General features: G+C 40.6%; 1 protein-coding gene and 1 long non-coding RNA gene across 5 annotated transcripts in view; one reads left to right on the top strand and one right to left on the bottom strand.

Annotated features, from left to right (window-relative positions):
* RNF175 (ring finger protein 175) overlaps positions 1-23,861 on the bottom strand; it is a 54,069-nt gene that overhangs the window by 6,597 nt on the left and 23,611 nt on the right. For all 4 annotated transcript variants that reach the window (XM_019441222.2, XM_019441223.2, XM_053901180.1 and 1 more), the window contains 3 exons: positions 12,990-13,144; positions 8,027-8,134; positions 5,022-5,142 (listed from right to left, as the gene is read on the bottom strand). In XM_019441222.2, coding sequence (XP_019296767.1) covers positions 5,022-5,142; positions 8,027-8,134; positions 12,990-13,144 — 384 coding nt within the window. The remainder of the gene's footprint in view (positions 1-5,021; positions 5,143-8,026; positions 8,135-12,989; positions 13,145-23,861) is intronic.
* The window catches only part of LOC128776532 (uncharacterized), a 60,144-nt gene continuing 45,804 nt past the window's right edge, over positions 9,522-23,861 (top strand). The window contains exon 1 of the long non-coding RNA XR_008421654.1: positions 9,522-9,791. This is a non-coding gene — a long non-coding RNA (uncharacterized LOC128776532). The remainder of the gene's footprint in view (positions 9,792-23,861) is intronic.

Below are 23,861 nucleotides of genomic sequence, written 5' to 3'. Positions count from 1 at the left end.
TAACCTCCCCATTGAGGAATCCTTCAAGAGGAAAGGTTTTCATCCAGGGCTGTAGTTCAGAGTCACCCAGGAAGCTTTTTAAGCTTACCTATAGCCTAACCCTTTCTCTGATTCACAGATCCGGAGTAAGCTCAGGCATCTCTATCATTTTTACTTCCCATGTGATGAGAGGGAGCATATAGACTAATCCCATTGGAAAGCAATGTCTTTAGAATTCTAACCTGGGATGCCTGCATCTTTCCAATGCTGTGGATGAAGAGTGATTCCAATACTGGCAGCACATTAGAATCCCTAAGAAGCTGTTTTTTACAAAATAAATATTTATTTAAATATTGTTTTATACGTAAAGGACAGATATGAAGATAGTACCAGTTCCCATATACCATATTTCCCCTATTATTACCATCTTACATTAGTAGGTATCTTTGTCACAATCAATGAACCAACATTGACACTTATTATGAAACAAAGTACATACTTTATCCAGATTAGATTTTTAAAATTTTCTTATGTTTTATGTATATTTGAGAGAGAGAGAGAAAGTGAGAGAGCGCACAAGAGGGGGAGGGGCAGAGAGAGATGGAGACACAGAATCCGAAGCAGACTCCAGGCTCTGAGCTGTCAGCACAGAGCCTGACGTGGGGCTCGAACTCATGAGCAGTGAGATCATGACCTGAGCCAAAGTTGGACGCTTAACCCACTGAGCCACCCAGGTGCCCCTATTTGGATTAGATTTAAAAAAAAAAAACGAATGTCCTCATTCTGTTCCAGAATCCGATTCAGGATACCACTTAGTTGTTATGTTTCCTTGAGCTCCTGTTGGCTGTGGTGGTTTCTCAGACCTCACTTTTCTTCTATGACTTTGACAATTTGGGGGAGTATTTTGCGGAATATCCCTCAATGGGAATTTAGCTGATGTTTTTCTCTTGATTACAGTGAGGTTATGAGTTTTAGGAACGAAGATAATGTTCTTATCACACCATAGCAAGGGTACGTGCTATCAGTCTTATCACTGTTGATTTTCACCTTGATCACCTGGTGTGATGCAGTGTCTGTCAGGTTTCTCTACTATAAAGCTACTCTTTTTTTTTTTTTTTTTTATTCCTTTCTATTTTGTACTCTTTGGAAGGAAATCACGAAGAACAGCCCATTCATAAGGAGGGGGAAGTTAAGCTCTACCTCAATATCAGTGAGTCTTCTCCAGAGAAAAGGAACTGATAGGGTGTGTATGTGTGTGTATCTAGATGGGTGTTTGATCAAACAATCGAGCACCACAGCCCACCCAAGCTGACCCCAAAAAACTTAACCAATAACCTTCTTAAGGTTCGAGTATCTACATAAATTATGTGGACTTCTGCATGAGAGATTTGTCTATTCTCCTCCATTCATTCATTTATATCAACATAGACTCATGATATTTATTTTAAACATTTATTCATTTTTGAGTCAGAGACAGAGCATAAACAGGGGAGGGTCAGAGAGAGAGGGAGACACAGAATCGGAACCAGGCTCCAGGCTCGAGCTGTCAGCACACAGAGCCCGACGCGGGGCTTGAACTCACGAGTTGTGAGATCATCACCTGAGCCGAAGTCGGACGCTCAACCTACTGAGCCACCCAGGCGCCCCTCATGATATTTATTTTATACTTTGGGTTATAACCCAACTCTGCTGCTGCTACTATTGCTGCTGCTACTACTACCATTACTACTACTACTACTATTACTACTACTGTTGCTACTACTATGACTGCTACTATTGTTACTACTACTACAACTACGACTACTACTACTAAGACTACAACTACTACTACTACCATTACTACTACTACTACTTTTACTACTACTGTTGCTACTACTACGACGACTACTACTATTGTTACTACTACTACTACGACTACAACTACGACTACTACTATTACTACTACTACTATGACTACTACTACAACTACTATTACTACTACTGCTATTACTACCACTACAACGACGACGACTACTGCTACTACCATTACTACTATTTGGTTGCACAGATTGTTCTAGCGTTTACCATTGGCAGCTTTTTCAGTTGGCTTCTGTCTCTTTGACTTATCCTCATAATTGTGGTGGGGTTTTTTGTTTGTTTGCTTGTTTTAAGCACTTCCTTAACTTCTGGGAGTACAAGGTACTCCGGGCTCATTTGTATATTCCCTGCCAAGACCTAGAATCAACCATTTCTCCAAGGAACCTTGGTTCCTTTTATTGTAGAATGGCATTAGAAAAGATATGGGCATTAGGTGTGCTTACTGCTCCTGGGGTGTCATTGCTTCTGGGCTTCTTAGCTGACAGAGGAAGGAGATAGAGCTGTATATACTAACCCATGTGTATATCATAGCGATAGATGTTCCTATATGTATCCATCTATATTAAGACACATGTAATCTATATTATGCTAAACATGATCTCAGACTGATGTCTTTAACTCTTATCCTTTACTATATGGATCGTTCTAGCCTTCTCTCCTTGAGTGTTAATAACCTTCTGAGGGTGAGAAACATAGCTCCTACTATGGATCATCCATTTACTGAGTTATTCAGTTGCGAATACATGGATAGCAGTATCACAATTGTGAACCCATAGCCCTGAGGGAAAACACTTTACAAACTAGAGTACAGTACTTATGTTCAGTTCCTTTGCTTTTAATCTTAGATCTCTACTCATTTCAAAGTTACTTAGGTCAGCGCTTTCTTCTCCTCCCTTCAGTGTGGTTATTTCATGCATTTGTAATACAGTTAGATTCTTCTGTCACAGTCTACATTCTGTCCTGGCATTCTCTCACATCCTAAATGATTTTCCAGATTTGTATACATTGTTTCACTCCTTCTGCTACAAAGTACTTTTGATTTTGACAAATGCATAGTGTCATGTATTTACGATTACAGTGTCATACAGAATAATTTCACTGCCCTAAAAAATTCCCTGTACTTCATCTATTCATCCCTGCTCACTCCCTAAACCCCTGGCAACCACTGATCTGTTTACCATCTCCATAGTTGTGCCCTTTCCAAAATGTCATATAAATGGAATCATATAACATGTACCCTTTTCTGACTGCCTTCTTTCAGTTAGCAACATGTATTTACAGTTCATCCATGTTTTTGCATGGCTGAATAGCTCATTCCTTTTCCTGAGGAGCTTTTAAAACAAAGCAGATGCACTGGCTCCACTCCCAGAGATTCTGACTTAATTAGTCTGGTGTGGGGCTTAGGCAGTGGTGTGAGAATGGAAATTGCTCCTCCTTTGCTTCCTCCTTACCTCTGTCTCACACACACACACACACACACACACACACACACACACTCCATCAGTTCAAGTCACTCGTGGCTGTGCCAATGGCTTGAAGCAGTGGGTTTTATATATTTGGTAGATGAAGTTAAGTTGACAGAGGATGACAAGAAGTTGAAGCCTGGTGGGGTGGGATCAGGTGAGAAGTCTCCAGAAAATTGGCGCTTAAAAACTTGTCTTGTGAGGTTGAATCTCTTCTTCCTGGTCCACTGGAGAACAGAGGACACACAACTCTTCTCTCCCTCTCCTGTCCATAAATAAGTACACGAGGCTTTGGGAAATTTTTAAGAAGTATGACTTCTGGCTTTTGCTGGAGGAACTAGGAGTGGAAATGCTCTCTCCTTTGCTCACCTTAAACATTATAAAAAAGGCAGTTGTCCCATAGATGACACATGGCAGGGGACTTCCAAAAGGTATCTTGTTCCGGCATTTCACCACAGAAGTCGGATTCCAGGCTATAGGAAAAGAGTAAGATAGAGCCTACGGAGATGGAGAAGGGCAGACTGGACAGGGATGAAGTCAAGGTCATGTCTGCTTAGTCCTGCCCCATAAATGGAGAGAGAGAAGAACAGTCTGGAATTGCACTCCTCCCTTGCCATCCACAGTAGCTTTTCCATTTCGTATCTGCTGTGTACCAAGAGGCCAGCGGAGGACAGAGACATAGAATTCCTGAAACCACTAGGTCATCCCAAAGCCCCTGGTTTGTGAGTTTTTATGAGATGTGCATGTGTCAGACATAGATGAGTGCTCCTAATATCTGAATATGAAATCCATCTAACCAGCAAGTATGTCCACTTGGAGTTTCAATCTTAAGAGAGTTTAAGAAAAAGCTATTAGGGATACTTTCTAAGTCCCAGAGACCAATATACAGTCAGAATACATTTAGCACAGTTTTTGTATCTCCGACTTCTTCTAATGCTATCTAATGATAACTGATCATTATGAGGAGTAATGATTGATTCTCAAGTGCTTTATGTGCATGAAATATGACTTTCTGTGTTAGGCACAGAATATAAAATTTAGTATAAAATATAAAATATAAAATTTGTTGTCGTTATTTAATTTTTACTAATCCTTTCATTGTGGGCAATTGGAGTATGCTAGAGATGGTTACTTCCAAATAATAATTATTTTTTTAATGTCTATTTATTTATTTATTTATTTAGAGAGAGCATGCGTGCATGAGCAGGAGACGGGCAGAGAGAGAGGGAGAATTCCAAGCAGGTTCCATGCTCAGTGCAGAGCTGGATGTGGGGCTTGATCTCATGATCTAGAGATCATGACTTGAGCCCATATCAAGAGTCAGTTGCTTAACTGACCGAGCCACACAGGTGCCCCCCAAATAATTATTTTATTTAAAAAGATGCCTCTGGGGGCACCTGGCTGGTTGTCAGTAGAGCATGCGACTCTTGATCTCAGGGTTGTGAGTTTGAGCCCCCACATTGGGCTAGAGATTACTTGAAAGTAAGTAAGTAAGTAAATAAATAAATAAAGCCTTATTTCCCAACAAATTTCTATAAATAGGAAGTATATTTTCTAATCAACTAGCAAAGATAATTTTTGATGCAAGGAGAATTAGGGAGCAGTTGGCCTGGGAGAACCAAAAAAAGACTTCTCTGTTTCCGAAAATGGATGCAAATGTGTAAGATGAGACCATTTCTCCATGCACCATAAGTAGTTTCAGAGAATGAAAGCAACACTTACCCCTATAGTAGAAGCCATGTAATCCGAACAGATCTCTGCAAAATCTCTCCCCATTACGCCATAGTAGAGGCCATAGAACAAGGATACAATGCCAAAATCCATGGAATCTCTAGCCTTGATTCTATTGAAAATGACAGGGTAAGGAAATAAGAACGTGGTATATGAGGGGCTCGAGAAGGGTTGCAGCTTAGAAGAAATTTCCTGCCACAGTCTCTCACAGAAAGTTGAGTGTACTTTTTTTTAACTGATTTTTTAGACTTTAATTGATTTTTTAAAGCCTCTTAAGGTCTCTAAATTCTCTTCAAATGTTACCACTCCATGGTAAGTGGGCGAAGTAATTCTTGAGAGGGTCTTTTAACTGGTGGTTTTGAAGCTGGGCTTCAAAGAAAGGCCTGTGCAGCTTGTAAAACTCCTCATCTCCCCCCTGCACCCCAGGCCAATGACATCACTCTCGGGGTGGGGCCTGTGCAGCAATATTTTTGGAAGCTCTCCAGACTCCAGGTGATTCCAGTGGGCAGCTAGCATTAAGAACTTCTTTAATGGAGTAGTGTTTCTCAGCCTTAAATATAGATTAGAATCACCTGGGGAGATTTAAGACTCTGCTGCTCTGGAGCTGTGATGTACGTGGCCTGGGGCGGGGTCTGCACAGCAGTGCTTTTTAGAAACTTCTCAGGTTGAGAATCCCTGCTATCAAGCTTAGATTTTACAGAATACTTTCAAATACTTCACTTGCCTAACAAATATTTGAGGTAGATATGATTACTTACCTCATTTGCGTTTGAAAAAATGGAGATTTAGAAAAAATGATTTGCTTAACATGACGATTGGTACAAAACAAAACCAGGGATCACACTTCAATTTTGAGGCCCTTTGCTACTATGCCATAGTGACTACATGTTAATCAGAAAAACAATATTTTGCAAGTTGCATCACATTTCAAATATAATAGGATTCTCTGATACCCCCGCATCCCATTTTTAAGAGAAACACTTCTTTAAAAAGTAATTAGCCCCTAATTTAATTTCTGAATCTTAATCATTGCACATATGGTTTGTTATATCTCTCAACAGCTTCAAATATTAGCCCTGGGCCTGGGTAGATCTGACTGAGTCAGAAAGCGAGGGAGGAGTGGAGGGGAGCTGGTCGGTCGGTCCTGGAAACTTTTTCTAGTTGTTTTGTGCTCTGTGAATTTGAGGAGGAAATGGTAAAGGCAGAGAGTTTGTAGACTTAGAGGGTACAGCTCTTTTTGTGATGGGAACTGGGAATTCCAACACAAATGGTGGCTTTATCCTTTCAAGATTTGCCTGGGTATATTTGAGAATTGGGATAGTGGGGAGGAATGAAGATGATATTCTCCCCATGTTCAGGGGAGGACTAGTTCCTTCCCAGCCTGAAGGGTTAAGTTCTTGCTATGCCTCGTTGTAGGAGAGGTCATGGTTAAGGAACTTATATCTTATGGAAAGTAGTCTTGGGACAACTGTAGGCTCAGTGATTTCATAAAATTCCTTATGAATATTTTTACATTCACTAAAATAAAGTTATATGGACAATATGCTGAAAAACAAAAGAAATCAGTGTCTTTCTATACACAGAATAATATATTAATCATAGATCTGTACAGTTACTTTCTATCCCTTTCCTGCTAGAAAATGGTAAGAGTTTCTGCTGTGAAATTTTCATGAAATGCTTATAAAATCAGATTGCTACGTTGCCGTAGGAAGAGTCCTTCCTTTCAGAGCTGACACTCCATCCAATTGCCTGACCTATTTTATGAGTTGCCAATGTTTGCCTTTTGATTTCTGGTAAGGTCCCAGAGGAACTTCAATGTGAGAGATATTCTGGGGAATTTTTATTTGAGCTGCTTTCCACAGCCGTGCGGTATGTCTTAAATTTCCTTTCCAGGCCACAGGTTGATTACACAGCCTTGGCTCTGCCCATGAGAACCTCGTCCACAGCACATCTCAGCAACCATTTTTCCAAGGAGCTCAGTTCTGAGTTATAATTATCCTGATTTCCTTGATTTCTCACAAGACTTTCTTGTTCTGTTATTTCCTTACCTCTCATTCAAGTTCTAAGCACTTAGTTTTGTCCTTTTCTGACTGTCCCCAGCAAAAGGGACTTCATAGGTACCAGAAACAAAATTCTAGAGCAGTGCTGTCCCCGGCAATATAGAAATACAGATTGAAAATTTCCTAGTAGTCACATTAAAAAAAACCCATGAAATAATTTCACCAATACATCCCAAACACTGTATTTCAACATGTGGTCAATATAAAAATTATTTTCTCTTTTTATTTTTTTAACAGTATTTTTCAAACTTTGAAATCCAGTTTGTATCTTATAGTTCTAGAACATTTTATTTCATAGTTTAGATGCTCATAGTGACATGACCTATCGTATACTGCACTGGACAGCATAGTTCCAGAGGTTTTGAAGGAAGAAGATATATACAAGGAAATGACACTTCAGAATTTTATGGAGGGGAAATTTGTAGTTCTGTAAGAATTACTCTACCGCAAATGTAGGCCTGCTTTTAATGGTGATGTTCAAAATTTGCCTATGAAGTACAGATTTTTTTAAAAGTTTTTTGATGTTTTTATTTATTATTTTTGAGACACAGAGAAAGCATGAGCTGGGGAGGGGCAGACAGAGGGAGACAGGAACCGAAGCTGGCTTTGCACTGACAACAGAGACCCTGACGTGGGGCTCAAACCCATGAGCCTCGAGATCATGACCTGAATCAAAGTCAGACGCTTAGCCAACTGAGCCACCCAGGCGCCCCTCAAGTACAGATTTTCTTTAAAGCTTATAATTTTTTGAAAACTTTTTATTCTGTAGGGTTTCCTCTTATACTTTTCTAGTGGTTTCCACCAATGACATCTACTATAAACAATGTGTGTATGGAACATTGTAGGGCCAAATGATTCCTGATACAGATAACTTGACCAGGTGAATATTGCAAGCAAGTGCTTGGAGATATTAATGTCTTAATTGGAGATACTTACTTGAAAAATAAATTGAATCCACACATTGTAAACATGATGGCCAAATAACCCACAACACCAAATGCATAGCTGAGTTTGTAGATTAGAAGAAACCATTTGTAGACCAATCTGTGGATGTAAAATGGGGAGAAATACAGAACGTGATATTTTATCTTTTTCAAACATTGTTATAAGTTGGTTTTTAATTTCTAGAATTCTATTTATTATGTAATATAAAGAACATAAGTAGATTATATCAGCTAAACTCAATAATAATCTATAGTTTTAATATAATACCAACAAACTATATAAATAGTATGCACGTGCATATATATATTCATTGCAGTTTGTCTATGTTCCTCATGTTAGAGTGGCGTTCAGAGATGGTTTCTCCACCTGGAACCCTGCCTCCCCTAACCCTCCTCCCCTGCCCTAGGGTTAGCTTAGAGTGGTTTTGGCAGGAGTAGCTTGGAGTAAGCAAAAGATGAGCAGAGAAGTCAAGGCTGTGGGGCAGGGGGGGGGACCTCCTCCCCCAGGAGTGTTGCCTGCTACCGCTGCCCCTCCACCCCCCAGCCCAAGGACAGAGGTCCTCATTATCAGGCTCAGCCTCACCCCAACTCCTCTCCACTCACAGAGCCCCTCCCCTAGCCCTGGGATGGAATCACAAGTGTGCCACGGGCTGGTTTTCTCCTGCTATGTGGATGGGTTCTTTGTGTATCCCAGCACATACAGTGACCACTCTTAGCACCTTTCCTTCTTCCCACAGGGCAGAGTAGAGAAATGGCAGATGGGGATTGAGGGCACAGGTGTAGATGATTTAGAAGGGACCTCCTTACCCTGCTTGTTTCCCTTATCCCTGGCAGTAAAAGCCCTTTGAAAACCTACAGGAAGGGCCACTGCTTCATGTCTGGGAGGATGTGGGAAGATGCATTCGTGGTGCCACAGGTTCTGACCGGTGGAACGAGAAGTGATGGGAGGAGAAGGAGCAGCTGGGGGACTGTCCTTGTGCCCAGAGAAAAGAAGGCGGTGGCTGGACTGTTGCTTCCAAGGGAGCTGGAGGGCAAGAGGCAGGCCGGCCTCTCAGCTCTCCCTCCACACTTTTCGGGAGCCAGGTTCCCGCCTTTATTGCACCAAATGCTTATTTTCTGTTTTTACTGATTTAATGTACCAATGTCATTTTAAAAGATGCCCTGCTTCATTGAATTCCAGTCAGAAGGGGCCTGCTGAGGGGTGCCTGGGTGGGGCTCAGTCGGTTAAACATCGACTGGACTCTTGATCTCAGCTCAGGTCTTAATCCCAGGGTCTTGAATTCAAGCTGGCTTGAGCTCCGTGCTGGGCATGAAGAAAAAGAAAAGAGAGAAAAAAAAAAAAAAAAAAGGAGGGACCTTCTGAAACATGATGCTGTGAATGGGGTTTGTGGGCTGGCTTGAGAAATGAGTTGTCATTACATCATTTTATGGTGAAAAGCTTCCCCACTTCAGGGCACTTGGTACCAGGGTTTTGTGGGCCACGCCTCCTCCTGCAGGTGTAGTCCCGCCCCATGGGGGAGGGATCGGCAGTGGGGAGTTCTGAGGGTCCAGAAACTCCGCACGGACTGCACGAGGTGGGTCAGGTCGCTCTGAGCCTAGGTCACCTCTAAAGGAGGGTAGGCGGGGCTTTGGGGATCTCTCTGCCACAGTGACTCGCGAGCCGGCCGGTTCTTCTAGGTTGCCAGTTCCCGGGAAGGCAGTTCGGATCACTGCTCAGTGCAGCCAGGTGGAGGCGGAAGTTTACGTTGCTCCAAGAGGTGAGCATGGAAGGGGGGCCAGGTCCGAGAGGGCCTCCCCTTCTCCCCCACAGCACCCACCAGCACCAGAGTCGGGTTCGGGAACTCCACACGTCCTGGACTTCCCGTACCTGCTCTGCCCCTACAGGGTCCCCTCGCAAGGTTGTGCCAGCATCACAGGTGTTTCGACTTTTTAACTGCAGGCCTTCTGTGTGTCATTAAGGCAAAACCTGCTGTTGGGAGCCAGGCGGGGGTGTGGGGGGGGGCTGGTTCACACTCTGTGTGGTATTGGTATGATTCTGGGCTCCCCCTTCCCGTTACTGCCTGTGGGACTCTGGTCACCCTACTTAGGACTTCCTCCTATGATTGCCTCATTCATAGAGTGGGGGGATAGCACTAGCTCCTAAGGTAGTTCTGAAGATTATGTGAGATCATGTATTAATGTTCAAAAGATCTGACACATTTAATGCTCAAAATGCATATAATTATTACAGGTATGTTAGATTTTCCAAACCCCCCACCCCCAAATCCTCCTGCTTACGGGGAGTACAAGTTTCTAGAGCACTGGAGTCCAGAACTCCCTTGTTACTTAGATTACACTGGAAGGCAGAGAAACCAGGTTAGGAATTGTGTTTGTGCTTCAGAGCAGCCTCCAGAAGGAAAGCTTGGCCTGGAATTGATGTGACCAAGCCCAGCTCTTTGTGGCAGTTTTTGAGCCTGAACTCTTTCAGGGTTTTTGAGCCTGAACCCTACTGCCATAGAGCGTTCTCTGTTACTCTGCCCCCTTCTGTTACTCCCCCCTTCTCTGTTACTCTGCCCCACAGCAAGGGCTTGGTATACTCTGCGGGAGGAACAGCTGGTTTTTAAACTGCATTGGTAGAGGTGCCTGGGTGGCTCAGTCCAAGGTTGAGTGTCCAAATTCAGCTCAGGTCATGATCTCCCGGTCTGTGAGTTCAAGCCCTGAGTCAGGCTCTGTGCTGACAGCTCAGAGCCTGGAGCCTGTTTCAGATTCTGTGTCTCTCTCTCTCTCTCTGACCCTCCCCCATTCATGCTCTGTCTCTGTCTCAAAAAATAAATACACGTTAAAAAAAATTAAAAAAAACCAAACTGCATTGGTGTGAGAGACCACTCCTCTTGGGTTTGCTTTTGCACCATGCCGGTTAGATCTGACCAGCTTTCCTAGCCAGTAATGAAATCCTGTTTCCTAATGGAAAATAGCTAAGAAGTGACTTACCTATGATATGATCAAAGATCCATAAGGATCGTTAGGGCCTACTACCACTCATCAACAGGAGCTTCTTTATCCAGACTGCTTTTCTAGAAGAAATGGGGTCCTAATTAGCCTCTCCTATTGTTGTCTCTTCAAATGGTGGCCGTAGGTCTTTTTTTAAATGTTAGTGGAACGTGTTGTCTGTCATGCTATGCTGGGGTCAGGGCTGTGCAGGCAGGAGAAGCTGAAATGTATGCCCTGCGGGCATGAGGAACAGAGGACAGGGGCCCCGCCATCTGAGACACATGAGCCATGGAGAGTAATGAGGGAGCATTTGGCTGTTTCTTGTCATGAAGTTCCTCTGCATTGAATGCGCTCATGTGCACAGAAATACTGCATTTAACTGGGGTAATTCATTCTACAGTGGAGAAGTGAACTGTTCTCTCTGAAATACAATATAGATTATATTCAGGGAATGAAAGCAAGTGCATTTTGGCCCATCCAAAATTTGGATCACTTTCACAAGTTTTAAATAACTTCCAATATTTTTTAAGAAGGAGAAAAGGTACCATATATCCATGTACAGATGGGTAAACCAGGCCATACAAAGGCTGTCTAAAGCCCCAAATCGGCCAGTTCAGGAGGTCTCGTACCACCACCTCAGAGCTCTTCCCAAATGGGATTAAATTAAAATATTAACCAGAATTCATGTATTTGAATATAAATTTTTAAATTTTATTTATTTATTTATTTATTTATTTATTTATTTATTTATTTATTTATAGTAAACTCTACACCCAATATGGGGCTTGAACTCATGGCCCTGAGACCACTAATTGCATGCTCTTCCAACTGAGCCAGCCAGGCTCCCCTTGAATATCAATCTTTATCATTACATTGATTTATCTGACTTTTCTCACTGAATATTTTTTCTTCTCCAGAGTAGGAAAAGTTGACATCCGTCTCTCCCACTTTTTTTGAGGATTAAAAACAAACATCTGAATAGCTAAATAATCCTAAAAACATTTCGCAGGAGCTTATGATTTGTTCTCCAACCAAGATCAAAATGTGACATTGTCTTATTGCCATGTAATGCCTTACACATTTTCTCTCTATCCCATTTCAGTTTTATCTAGATTTAGATTCAGATCTTATCTGCAGAACAAGGAGAGTGAAAGCAAATTTGTGGGCACATTATGAGATTATAAGCACTTTGGAATGATTTGTGGACAACATAATGGAATTATAGAAATGTCAAGAGGTTGGCAATGGTAGTTAAGATAAGCATTGGAATATTAAAGCCTCATTTGTTATGAGAGGAGTAAGTTGGCCATTACTTATGATTTACCCGAAATAAAATACATATATAGTTGTTAGAAATACAAACATCTAACTCTTGCTCTATTATAAAATGTGTGTGACACAACTTATGATGGAATCATACAAAATGCTGAGCTAAAAATAAATATGCAAATAGTGTCCTAGAAAGTTAAAAAAATTTTTTTAATGTTTATTTAGTTTCGAGGAAGAGAGAGACAGAGTATGAGAGGGGAAGGGGCAGAGAGAGGGGGAGACACAGAATCCGAAGCAGGCTCCAGGCTCTGAACTATCAGCACAGAGCCCCACACGGGGTTTGAACTCACAGACTGAGTTGCATGCTCTTCCAGGTCACAGATCATGACCTGCGCCGAAGTTGGACGCTTAAGTTGGATGCTTAACGGACGGAGCCACCCAGGCACCCCTTTGTTCTAGAAAGTTTAAACCATAGTTTGACTTCTCTTTCTTCTGGCTGTCATTAGTATCTGAAGTAATAGATTTTACAGGTATGTCCAAATCACCATTAAACAATGAGCATAAACAGTGGTATAGCTAATCTACAAATAGTTTTGCTACTGAAGGGCAAAAAAAGTGTGATGCCCCCTCTCCCATCTGGGAAAATGGAATTAAAGTATACTTCTTAATGTTTATAATAAAGAGGGTGTCAGGGAAGGAGCGAATGGGATACATACCTTGGTGTTCTCCCTGAGAGGGGTTTTCGGGTAGCTCTGAAGAGGACGTAACTGGTAATAACTGAGAACATTCCCCACATAGACAGAAACCGCCACCAGTAAAGTTTTATCGTGAAATACAGAGGGACAACCCACATCTGCAACAGTGTCACCAGCTGTCAGAAAAAATGAACAGAAAGTCTCTTTCAATGATTGAGGGCCCAGAATGTCATGTCCACTATTAAATGATTCAGAAGCTACTCTGGGGGAAACCACTGTCACCATCTCATCTATAACATGCAACTGGGTCACCATCCAGCTGTAAGCTCTTCTATACATGCTAAGTTTTGGAAGGAATTAGTATGGTGGTCTGAAAATTCAAATGGGAAATCACCCAAAACATTCATTTTTCTTTTACCTCTTTTCTCTGGGATAGTTCAGATGAAAGCAACTTTGGGCTTCAAAAGCTGTGTGGTTTTGGACAAGTAAGCCTCACTTTTGTTGTAAAATTATGGATAACAATGCCTGCCCTTCTTGCCTGTGCTGAGGTGGGGATCAAACGAGACCACGGATGGGAAAGTGCTCTGGAAACAGTACTGTAATATATGGAGCCAAGGGGCTGTTGTTCCTATCATGTACACGTGTGCAAATACATGGTGACATCAAAGGGAGGAGGTGGCATCACAGCAGCTTCTGGGACCTCTTCTGCCTGCTTCCCAGTGCACTCCGCAGGGTGAACCTTGGAGTCCCAACTGTGGGGCCCCCTCACCCTTGACTATTGGATTTGCAGCCCACCTTTTGCTTCTTGTCTTTCCTTTGCTTTTGTTTTGCCTTTTCCAGGCAAGCCAAGGTGGGGATCAAACTCTTCCCTATTCATCTGTGTGTAACTCCTTCGTGGCCTGTACCACTGACCTGAGTCCAAGTCACCTTCAGAGGGTTCTTTAAGTTGGCTGGCCCTACTCTCATGTGGCAGAAAGCAGGGTAGACTGAGCTGATGGGTTGTGAGTCAACAACTTGATATGGTTACCACAGTGATGCTCCCATTCTTTAGAGCAGGCTTAATGCCAGCTATTACCTCTCGTGAAAAAACAGCCAGCAATAACCTCTGGTCTTATGTTTTAGCACATGCAGACTAACCCCCTATTACTTGCTCAGCACCAAAGTAAGAGAGGGATGGCAAAGAGGTTTTGTCTCAGGTGTGGACTTGAATTGGCAGTGGCCCCTGGCAATGCTCTGTTGAGGAGGATTCTGAGCCTGGGTCCTGGGGTAGTGGAAAGAGCATCATGATTGCTTAGTTATGTCTGCCAGTGGTGTGGAAACAGTTGTTAGGGCATGTATTTCATGTATTTTTCATCTGAGTATAACAAAGACTGATGTTATTGATTTGTCTTTTTCTTTCTTTCTTTCTTTCTCTTCCTTCCTTCCATCTTTCTTTCTCTTTCTTTCTTTCTTTCCTTCCTTCCTTCCTTCCTTCCTTCCTTCCTTCCTTCCTTCCTTCCCTTTCTTTCCTTCCTTCCTTCCTTCCTTCCTTCCTTCCTTCCTTCCTTCCTTCTACTTCATCTTTGTGATAAAAGGAGGCAGCTGAGGAACAAAAGCCTATGGATATAATTTTGGGTCCTTTAATAAGGTCTTGGTCATAATAGCCTTAAGGTCATAACCAAAATTATTTGATAAGACTTCAAGATGTGCATGAAAAAGACAAGGCCATAGCCGTTCCTCTTTGCACATCAAATAAGAAGACATTTCCAAGGTTTTTCATTTTTTTTATTGCTTCATCCCCATAAATGAACTGATATGAAGTCTTCTGACAGTTGCTCTAAATCTTTGGGAGAACACTAGAGTTGTAATAATACATGCATTTGAACAAAAATACACATGGAGCCAATCTAAGGTGATTATCTGGAGAGTGTGGGAGGAAAAATACCCTATAACCTCCCTTTTTTGTTTTCAAATTCCTGGCAGTACTTTCAGGGAATAGTATTTTTTTTTTTTAAATGTTTATTTATTTATTTCTGAGAGACAGAGACCGAGCACGAACAGGGGAGGAGCAGAGAGAGAGGAAGACACAGAATCTGAAACAGGCTCCAGGCTCCGAGCTGTCAGTACAGAGCCCGATGCGGGGTTTGAACTCACAGACCATGAGATCATGATCCGAGCTGAAGCCGGACGCTCAACCGACTGAGCCACCCAGGCGCCCCAGTATTTTTTTTTTTTTTTAAGTTTATTTAATTTTGAGAAAGAGAGTGTGTGGGTGCGCAGTGGGGGAGGGGCAGAGAGATAGGGAGAGAGAATCCCAGGCAAGCTCCATGCTGTCAGCACAGAGTCAGGGAAGAGTATTCTTTACTCTTGCCTAAATTAGTCAGATACAAACTTGCCTTGATTCATTGAGCTTCGCAGATACCATGTTTTTACAAATTGAACGTCTGTGGCAATCCTGTGTCCAGCGCATCCATCACGCCATTTTTCCAACAGCATTTATTTCAATATTTCAAGCCTTTTCATTATTATTATATTTGCTACAGTGATCTGTGATCCGTGATTGCAATTCACTGAAAGCTCAGGTGATGGTTAGTATTTTTTTTTTTTAGCAATATTTTCTAATTAAGGTAAGTACATTGTTTTTTAGACATGAGGTGATTACACACTTAATAGACTACTGTATACTGTGAATGTAACTGTGATTTGCACTGGAAAACCAAAAAGTTCATTCGGCTCTCTTTATTGTGCTACTTGCTTTATTGTGGTGGTCTGGAACTGAACCCACGTTATCTCAAGGGTATACTTTTAATTGCTTTAATTTTCCATCCTACCTTGTGAGTGTGGTTATAGGTAATATGTGAATTAGCACCTTTATTTATGAAATCAAGATAAATATATATCCAAACAGGACAAACAGCTTTACTTAAGGAAGTAGAATACTGTTCCTGAGAACCAGAGACCACATAGTAGGTAGTTAAGACTCCATGTATGTCTACTTTAGCACTCAGCATTAGCAACTCTGACCCTCTGCTATTGCTAATAAAGGTGTACAGCCTCTTAAAAGAAAATCACACCAGAATTTTGGCCATTTATTTCCTATAGCTGATTTTGGAGATAGCAATCTATGATAAGTGATATGTTTTCTGACTTTTTTAGTTCATTATCTCTGATATTAAAAAAGGAAACAAAAAGGGCACCTGGGTGGCTCAGTCGGTTGAGCGCCTGACTCTTGAAATGGGCTCAGGTCATGATCTCACAGTTCGTGGGATCAAGCCCCACGTCATGCTCTGTGTTGACATCATTGGGCCTGCTTCAGATTCTCTCTTTCCCTCTCTCTCTCTCTGCCCTTTCCCTGCTTGTGCACACACATGCTTTCTCTCAAAGTAAATAAATAAACATGAAAAAAAAAGGAAACAGACATGAACTTCATCTTGCAAAACCTGATCATCAATCTTTTGCATTTTTCCTCTTTCTGTTTGAACAATTTGATTCATCTTTACATTTCCCCATAAAAATACTGAAATTTTTTGCAATAGTAAGAGTCAGTTCATTTTAATTCAGCGAAACTGCCATGCTCCTATTTTTATACTTTAGATCATAAGCTAAAATTGACAGGACTAATCCATTTCCTCAAATCCATGGAGTTATTACAATCTATAATATTTTGGAGCAATGATTGGATTATATTTTTATAATACTAGGTCTCCTTGTGGATCTATAAAAGTACAACCCATTTCTAGATGATCCCAAATTTCTCTTACTTGATGCCTGGGTTTAATTAGCAGTGCATAGCAATGTCAAATGTACAGACATCCCACTTCTTAAAAATAGGCCTTAGAGGTCAGAAACAAAGGGAAAGCAAAAGAACATTATAACATATCAGGTATGAAAATATTTGATTTCTTAACTAAGTGTATACCCAATGCCATATTTTCTCAACATGTAAGGGGAAAGGTCAGAAATTTGCATTATGAATTCAATTAATTCTATGAGGAGTCATTTTGAAATGAAGGCCACATTTCATATCAATTTAAAAGGTTATCAATTTCCAGAGCAGTTAAAACTTCTCATTTTTAATAGCAACTGCCACATATGAAATGTAGGAATTTGGTGCCTCATAAATAAACACACGAAATATGTGAAATCGAGGTGTATGCATGCGAGAGGAGGCCTGGCAGCTGGAACACATTAATAATGCCAGAGGGGTCACCATCTGGGCATGTGCATATAAAACACATCTGCATTGCTGGCGAAGGGCAGCCTGTGCATCTGTATCACATCACCAAACGTTCTCCCCACCCACACATCGTGGCAGAAGGAATTTCCTGACGAATCACATGCTGCCCAAAGGTACCATGTTTTTTTCTTGTATCTATGCACATAAGGAACCTGAAAAGAACAGCAAATCAAGTCAAAACAAAGGTATCTTTTTATTTGCCTACTTATACAGAATGATGAATGGATCACACAACATGAGAGAGGGAGAGAGAGAGGGAGCGAGAGAGGGAGAAGGAGGTGGGAGGGAGGGAGGAAGTTATGTGATGCTCATTTCCTTTGCACTGCAAATCCCAAAGTGTTTGCAGCCATTTGTACATGTGTCTGTGTGTGTTTGTATAGGTGGAGGTGGAGCAGGAGCAGGGAGATGCCAGAGGTCAGCAGGAAATTCCCATGTAAATAAAGGACTCCAGGAAGTACTGCTGCTATGATTGGCACACAGGCAGTGAAGGGAAGTATGGATATAAACAAGTAAACGTTGGGAACTTTGGCATGTGGAGGGCTATTAGAAATTCACTTGGTCCTTATTTCTAGTTCCAAATCAATTCAGACTGTTGATTTTGCTCTTTGAATTCTTAAAGGAGATTGTGCCATGCAGTGTTAGGTGTGTATGTGACTATGCATGTATTTGTGTGTTGCCTCACTTTAAAAAGATTTGAGCGGGCCTAAGGCTTTACTGGTACAGTAATATGTTCTAGTGTTTCACGGCTATTAATAGGCAGGAAGTTGATTTAAATAGAGCAATGTTTCAATCTGTAGCAAATTATTTGCCTGTGTGTTGAGGCAAGTTAACAGTGTGCCTGAAACCCAAATTCTTTGTATGTAGTCATCAGGCCTTCTCTTGATTTGAAGGGAGGTAAAAGGAATCTTTTTTGGCACCTTCCCCCTATTTCCTTCAGATATGAGAAATAGGGATATATCAAAGAAGGTGGAGAGGCCGGTGTTGAATGAAATTTTATTTTTTTAATTAAATTCTGTTTAAAAATGCTGTTAAAAGCGTTTGGAAATAATTTCATTTTGAAGCTCTGCCATGTCTATAACATATCAACAGCATCAGTTGAAAAGAGAAAAATTCAAATATCCAGATGTTCTGTCTATATTTTACTAAATATATGACTATTTGGGAACACCCAGGTATTTAGTAGTAGTCCAAACAAAATAAGAATTTTCCACTTTCTGTCTATTTTCTCTCTTCACTTTTTGACATCACCTTGGAGCAGGTGATGTTATATTTTCAGACTTTGTTTTCTAAATAACATGGCTCCTTTGCTTTAGGTATTTATAATAAGCTGCTCTGATGTCTACAGCTCCTACAGACCATGGAACAGAATCTAAGATTAAATGATCACTTCAGAATATAGACATATTTGTTAAAAGCTGTACTCTGAAAATATCTTGAGCTTTTGAATTAGTTCCCTCACCTCTGACGCACATGATCCAAATTATGCATGCAATAATGTGAAAATAGGGGCACCTGGGTGGCTCAGCTGGTTAAGCATCCGACTTCGGCTCAGGCCATGATCTCAAGGTTCATGGGGGGTTGAGCCCCACATCGGGTTCTGCACTAACAGTATGGACCCTGCTTGTGATTCTCTCTGTCTCCCTTTCTCTCTGCCCCTCCCCTGTGCTCTCTCTCTCTCTTTCACCCTCTCAAAAATAAATAAAAACTTAAAAAAATGAAATGTGAAAATAATGCTATTTTATATATAATATATAATACCCTCAGGGTATAAATAAATAAGTAAACTGGCCCCCACCTTCTGCCATCTATGTACTTAATTATTCCATCCCAGTAACATACAGAGCAATATCAGAATTGTTAACCTGCACTCCCATAGGACAGTTTTACCAACTAGGTACAGTGCTCATTTATAGTGTCTATTGCCTTAATCTTACAGATTCCTCTGATTTCCAAAGGTATGTAGCATCTGATTCTTCAGATGCTGATTTCATCAGTGAAACCATCTGGGCTTGGAGCTTTCTTTGGTAGAAAGATATTAATTATTGGCTGAATTAAAAAATAGATATAGGCCAGAGGCAGGATATATGGGGTGACTTAAATGGGTAAAGCTAGTCAAAGGGTACAAACTTCCAAACTTCTAGTTATAAGATAAAGAAGTCTTGGGGATGTAATATACATTATGGTGACTATAGTTAACAATAATGTGTTGTATATTTGAAAGTTGCTAAGACAGAAAATCTTGAAAGTTCTCATCACACACGCAAAATTATAACCGTGTGTGGTGATGATGGATGTTAACTCACTGTGGTAATAATTTCACATCATATGCATAAATCAAATCATTATATTGTACACCTAAAATTAATGCAGTGTTATATATCAATTATATCTGAATAAAAAATAGAAATAGGCCTATTCAGGTTATTTATTTCTCCTTTTTTGAGTTTTTTTTTTAATTTTTTTTTTATTTTTATTATTTATTTATTTTTTTTTCTGTTTTTTTTTTTTAATTTTTTTTTATTTTTTAATATATGAAATTTACTGTCAAATTGGTTTCCATACAACACCCAGTGCTCATCCCAAAAGGTGCCCTCCTCAATACCCATCACCCACCCTGCCCTCCCTCCCACCCCCCATCAACCCTCAGTTTGTTCTCAGTTTTTAACAGTCTCTAATGCTTTGGCTCTCTCCCACTCTAACCTCTTTTTTTTTTTTTTTCCTTCCCCTCCCCCATGGGTTTCTGTTATGTTTCTCAGGATCCACATAAGAGTGAAACCATATGGTATCTGTCTTTCTCTGTATGGCTTATTTCACTTAGCATCACACTCTCCAGTTCCATCCATGTTGCTACAAAAGGCCATATTTCATTTTTTCTCATTGCCACGTAGTATTCCATTGTGTATATAAACCACAATTTCTTTATCCATTCATCAGTTGATGGACATTTAGGCTCTTTCCATAATTTGCCTATTGTTGAGAGTGCCGCTATAAACATTGGGGTACAGGTGCCCCTATGCATCAGTACTCCTGTATCCCTTGGATAAATTCCTAGCAGTGCTATTGCTGGGTCATAGGGTAGGTCTATTTTTAATTTTCTGAGGAACCTCCACACTGCTTTCCAGAGCGGCTGCACCAATTTGCATTCCCACCAACAGTGCAAGAGGGTTCCTGTTTCTCCACATCCTCTCCAGCATCTATAGTCTCCTGATTTCTTCATTTTGGCCACTCTGACTGGCGTGAGGTGGTATCTGAGTGTGGTTTTGATTTGTATTTCCCTGATAAGGAGTGACGTTGAACATCTTTTCATGTGCCTGTTGGCCATCCGGATGTCTTCTTTAGAGAAGTGTCTATTCATGTTTTCTGCCCATTTCTTCACTGGGTTATTTGTTTTTCGGGTGTGGAGTTTGATGAGCTCTTTATAGATTTTGGATACTAGCCCTTTGTCCGATGTGTCATTTGCAAATATCTTTTCCCATTCCGTTGGTTGCCTTTTAGTTTTGTTGGTTGTTTCCTTTGCTGTGCAGAAGCTTTTTATCTTCATAAGGTCCCAGTAATTCACTTTTGCTTTTAATTCCCTTGCCTTTGGGGATGTGCCGAGTAAGAGATTGCTACGGCTGAGGTCAGAGAGGTCTTTTCCTGCTTTCTCCTCTAAGGTTTTGATGGTTTCCTGTCTCACATTCAGGTCCTTTATCCATTTTGAGTTTATTTTTGTGAATGGTGTGAGAAAGTGGTCTAGTTTCAACCTTCTGCATGTTGCTGTCCAGTTCTCCCAGCACCATATGTTAAAGAGACTGTCTTTTTTCCATTGGATGTTCTTTCCTGCTTTGTCAAAGATGAGTTGGCCATACGTTTGTGGGTCTAGTTCTGGGGTTTCTATTCTATTCCATTGGTCTATGTGTCTGTTTTTATGCCAATACCATGCTGTCTTGATAATGACAGCTTTGTAGTAGAGGCTAAAGTCTGGGATTGTGATGCCTCCTGCTTTGGTCTTCTTCTTCAAAATTACTTTGGCTATTCGGGGCCTTTTGTGGTTCCATATGAATTTTAGGATTGCTTGTTCTAGTTTCGAGAAGAATGCTGGTGCAATTTTGATTGGGATTGCATTGAATGTGTAGATAGCTTTGGGTAGTATTGACATTTTGACAATATTTATTCTTCCAATCCATGAGCAGGGAATGTCTTTCCATTTCTTTATATCTTCTTCAATTACCTGCATAAGCTTTCTATAGTTTTCAGCATACAGATCTTTTACATCTTTGGTTAGATTTATTCCTAGGTATTTTATGCTTCTTGGTGCAATTGTGAATGGGATCAGTTTCTTCATTTGTCTTTCTGTTGCTTCATTGTTAGTGTATAAGAATGCAACTGATTTCTGCACATTGATTTTGTATCCTGCAACTTTGCTGAATTCATGTATCAGTTCTAGCAGACTTTTGGTGGAGTCTATCGGATTTTCCATGTATAATATCATGTCATCTGCAAAAAGCGAAAGCTTGACTTCATCTTTGCCAATTTTGATGCCTTTGATTTCCTTTTGTTGTCTGATTGCTGATGCTAGAACTTCCAGCACTATATTAAAAAGCAGCGGTGACAGTGGGCATCCCTGTCGTGTTCCTGATCTCAGGGAAAAAGCTCTCAGTTTTTCCCCGTTGAGGATGATGTTAGCTGTGGGCTTTTCATAAATGGCCTTTATGATCTTTAAGTATGTTCCTTCTATCCCGACTTTCTCAAGGGTTTTTATTAAGAAAGGGTGCTGGATTTTGTCAAAGGCCTTTTCTGCATCGATTGACAGGATCATATGGTTCTTCTCTTTTTTTTTGTTAATGTGATGTATCACGTTGATCGATTTGCGAATGTTGAACCAGCCCTGCATCCCAGGAATGAATCCCACTTGATCATGGTGAATAATTCTTTTTATATGCTGTTGAATTCGATTTGCTAGTATCTTATTAAGAATTTTTGCATCCATATTCATCAGGGATATTGGCCTGTAGTTCTCTTTTTTTACTGGGTCTCTGTCTGGTTTAGGAATCAAAGTAATACTGGCTTCATAGAATGAGTCTGGAAGTTTTCCTTCCCTTTCTATTTCTTGGAATAGCTTGAGAAGGATAGGTATTATCTCTGCTTTAAATGTCTGGTAGAACTCCCCTGGGAAGCCATCTGGTCCTGGACTCTTATTTGTTGGGAGATTTTTGATAACTGATTCAATTTCTTCGCTGGTTATGGGTCTGTTCAAGCTTTCTATTTCCTCCTGATTGAGTTTTGGAAGAGTGTGGGTGTTTAGAAATTTGTCCATTTCTTCCAGGTTGTCCAATTTGCTGGCATATAATTTTTCATAGTATTCCCTGATAATTGTTTGTATCTCTGAGGGATTGGTTGTAATCATTCCATTTTCATTCATGATTTTATCTATTTGGGTCATCTCCCTTTTCTTTTTGAGAAGCCTGGCTAGAGGTTTGTCAATTTTGTTTATTTTTTCAAAAAACCAACTCTTGGTTTCGTTGATCTGCTCTACAGTTTTTTTAGATTCTATATTGTTTATTTCTGCTCTGATCTTTATTATTTCTCTTCTTCTGCTGGGTTTAGGCTGCCTTTGCTGTTCTGCTTCTATCTCCTTTAGGTGTGCTGTTAGATTTTGTATTTGGGATTTTTCTTGTTTCTTGAGATAGGCCTGGATTGCAATGTATTTTCCTCTCAGGACTGCCTTCGCTGCATCCCAAAGCGTTTGGATTGTTGTATTTTCATTTTCGTTTGTTTCCATATATGTTTTAATTTCTTCTCTAATTGCCTGGTTGACCCACTCATTCGTTAGTAGGGTGTTCTTTAACCTCCATGCTTTTGGAGGTTTTCCAGACTTTTTCCTGTGGTTGATTTCAAGCTTCATAGCATTGTGGTCTGAAAGTATGCATGGTATAATTTCAATTCTTGTAAACTTATGAAGGGCTGTTTTGTGACCCAGTATATGATCTATCTTGGAGAATGTTCCATGTGCACTCGAGAAGAAAGTATATTCTGTTGCTTTGGGATGCAGAGTTCTAAATATATCTGTCAAGTCCATCTGATCCAATGTATCATTCAGGGCCCTTGTTTCTTTATTGACTGTGTGTCTAGATGATCTATCCATTTCTGTAAGTGGGGTGTTAAAGTCCCCTGCAATGACCACATTCTTATCAATAAGGTTGCTTATGTTTATGAGTAATTGTTTTATATATCTGGGGGCTCGGGTATTTGGCGCATAGACATTTATAATAGTTAGCTCTTCCTGGTGGATAGACCCTGTGATTATTATATAATGCCCTTCTTCATCTCTTGTTACAGCCTTTAATTTAAAGTCTAGTTTGTCTGATAGAAGTATGGCTACTCCAGCTTTCTTTTGGCTTCCAGGAGCATGATAAATAGTTCTCCATCCCCTCACTCTCAATCTAAAGGTGTCCTCAGATCTAAAATGAGTCTCTTGTAGACAGCAAATAGATGGGTCTTGTTTTTTTATCCATTCTGATACCCTATGTCTTTTAGTTGGCGCATTTAATCCATTTACATTCAGTGTTATTATAGAAAGATATGGGTTTAGAGTCATTGTGATGTCTGTATGTTTTATGCTTGTAGTGATGTCTCTGGTACTTTGTCTCACAGGATCCCCCTTAGGATCTCTTGTAGGGCTGGTTTCGTGGTGACAA

The sequence above is a fragment of the Panthera pardus genome, unplaced genomic scaffold, assembly GCF_024362965.1.
Source record: "Panthera pardus isolate Hobbes unplaced genomic scaffold, ASM2436296v1 HiC_scaffold_13, whole genome shotgun sequence".
In the NCBI taxonomy this organism is placed as follows: Eukaryota; Metazoa; Chordata; class Mammalia; order Carnivora; family Felidae; genus Panthera; species Panthera pardus.
This window is presented reverse-complemented; position numbering and strand designations above follow the sequence as displayed.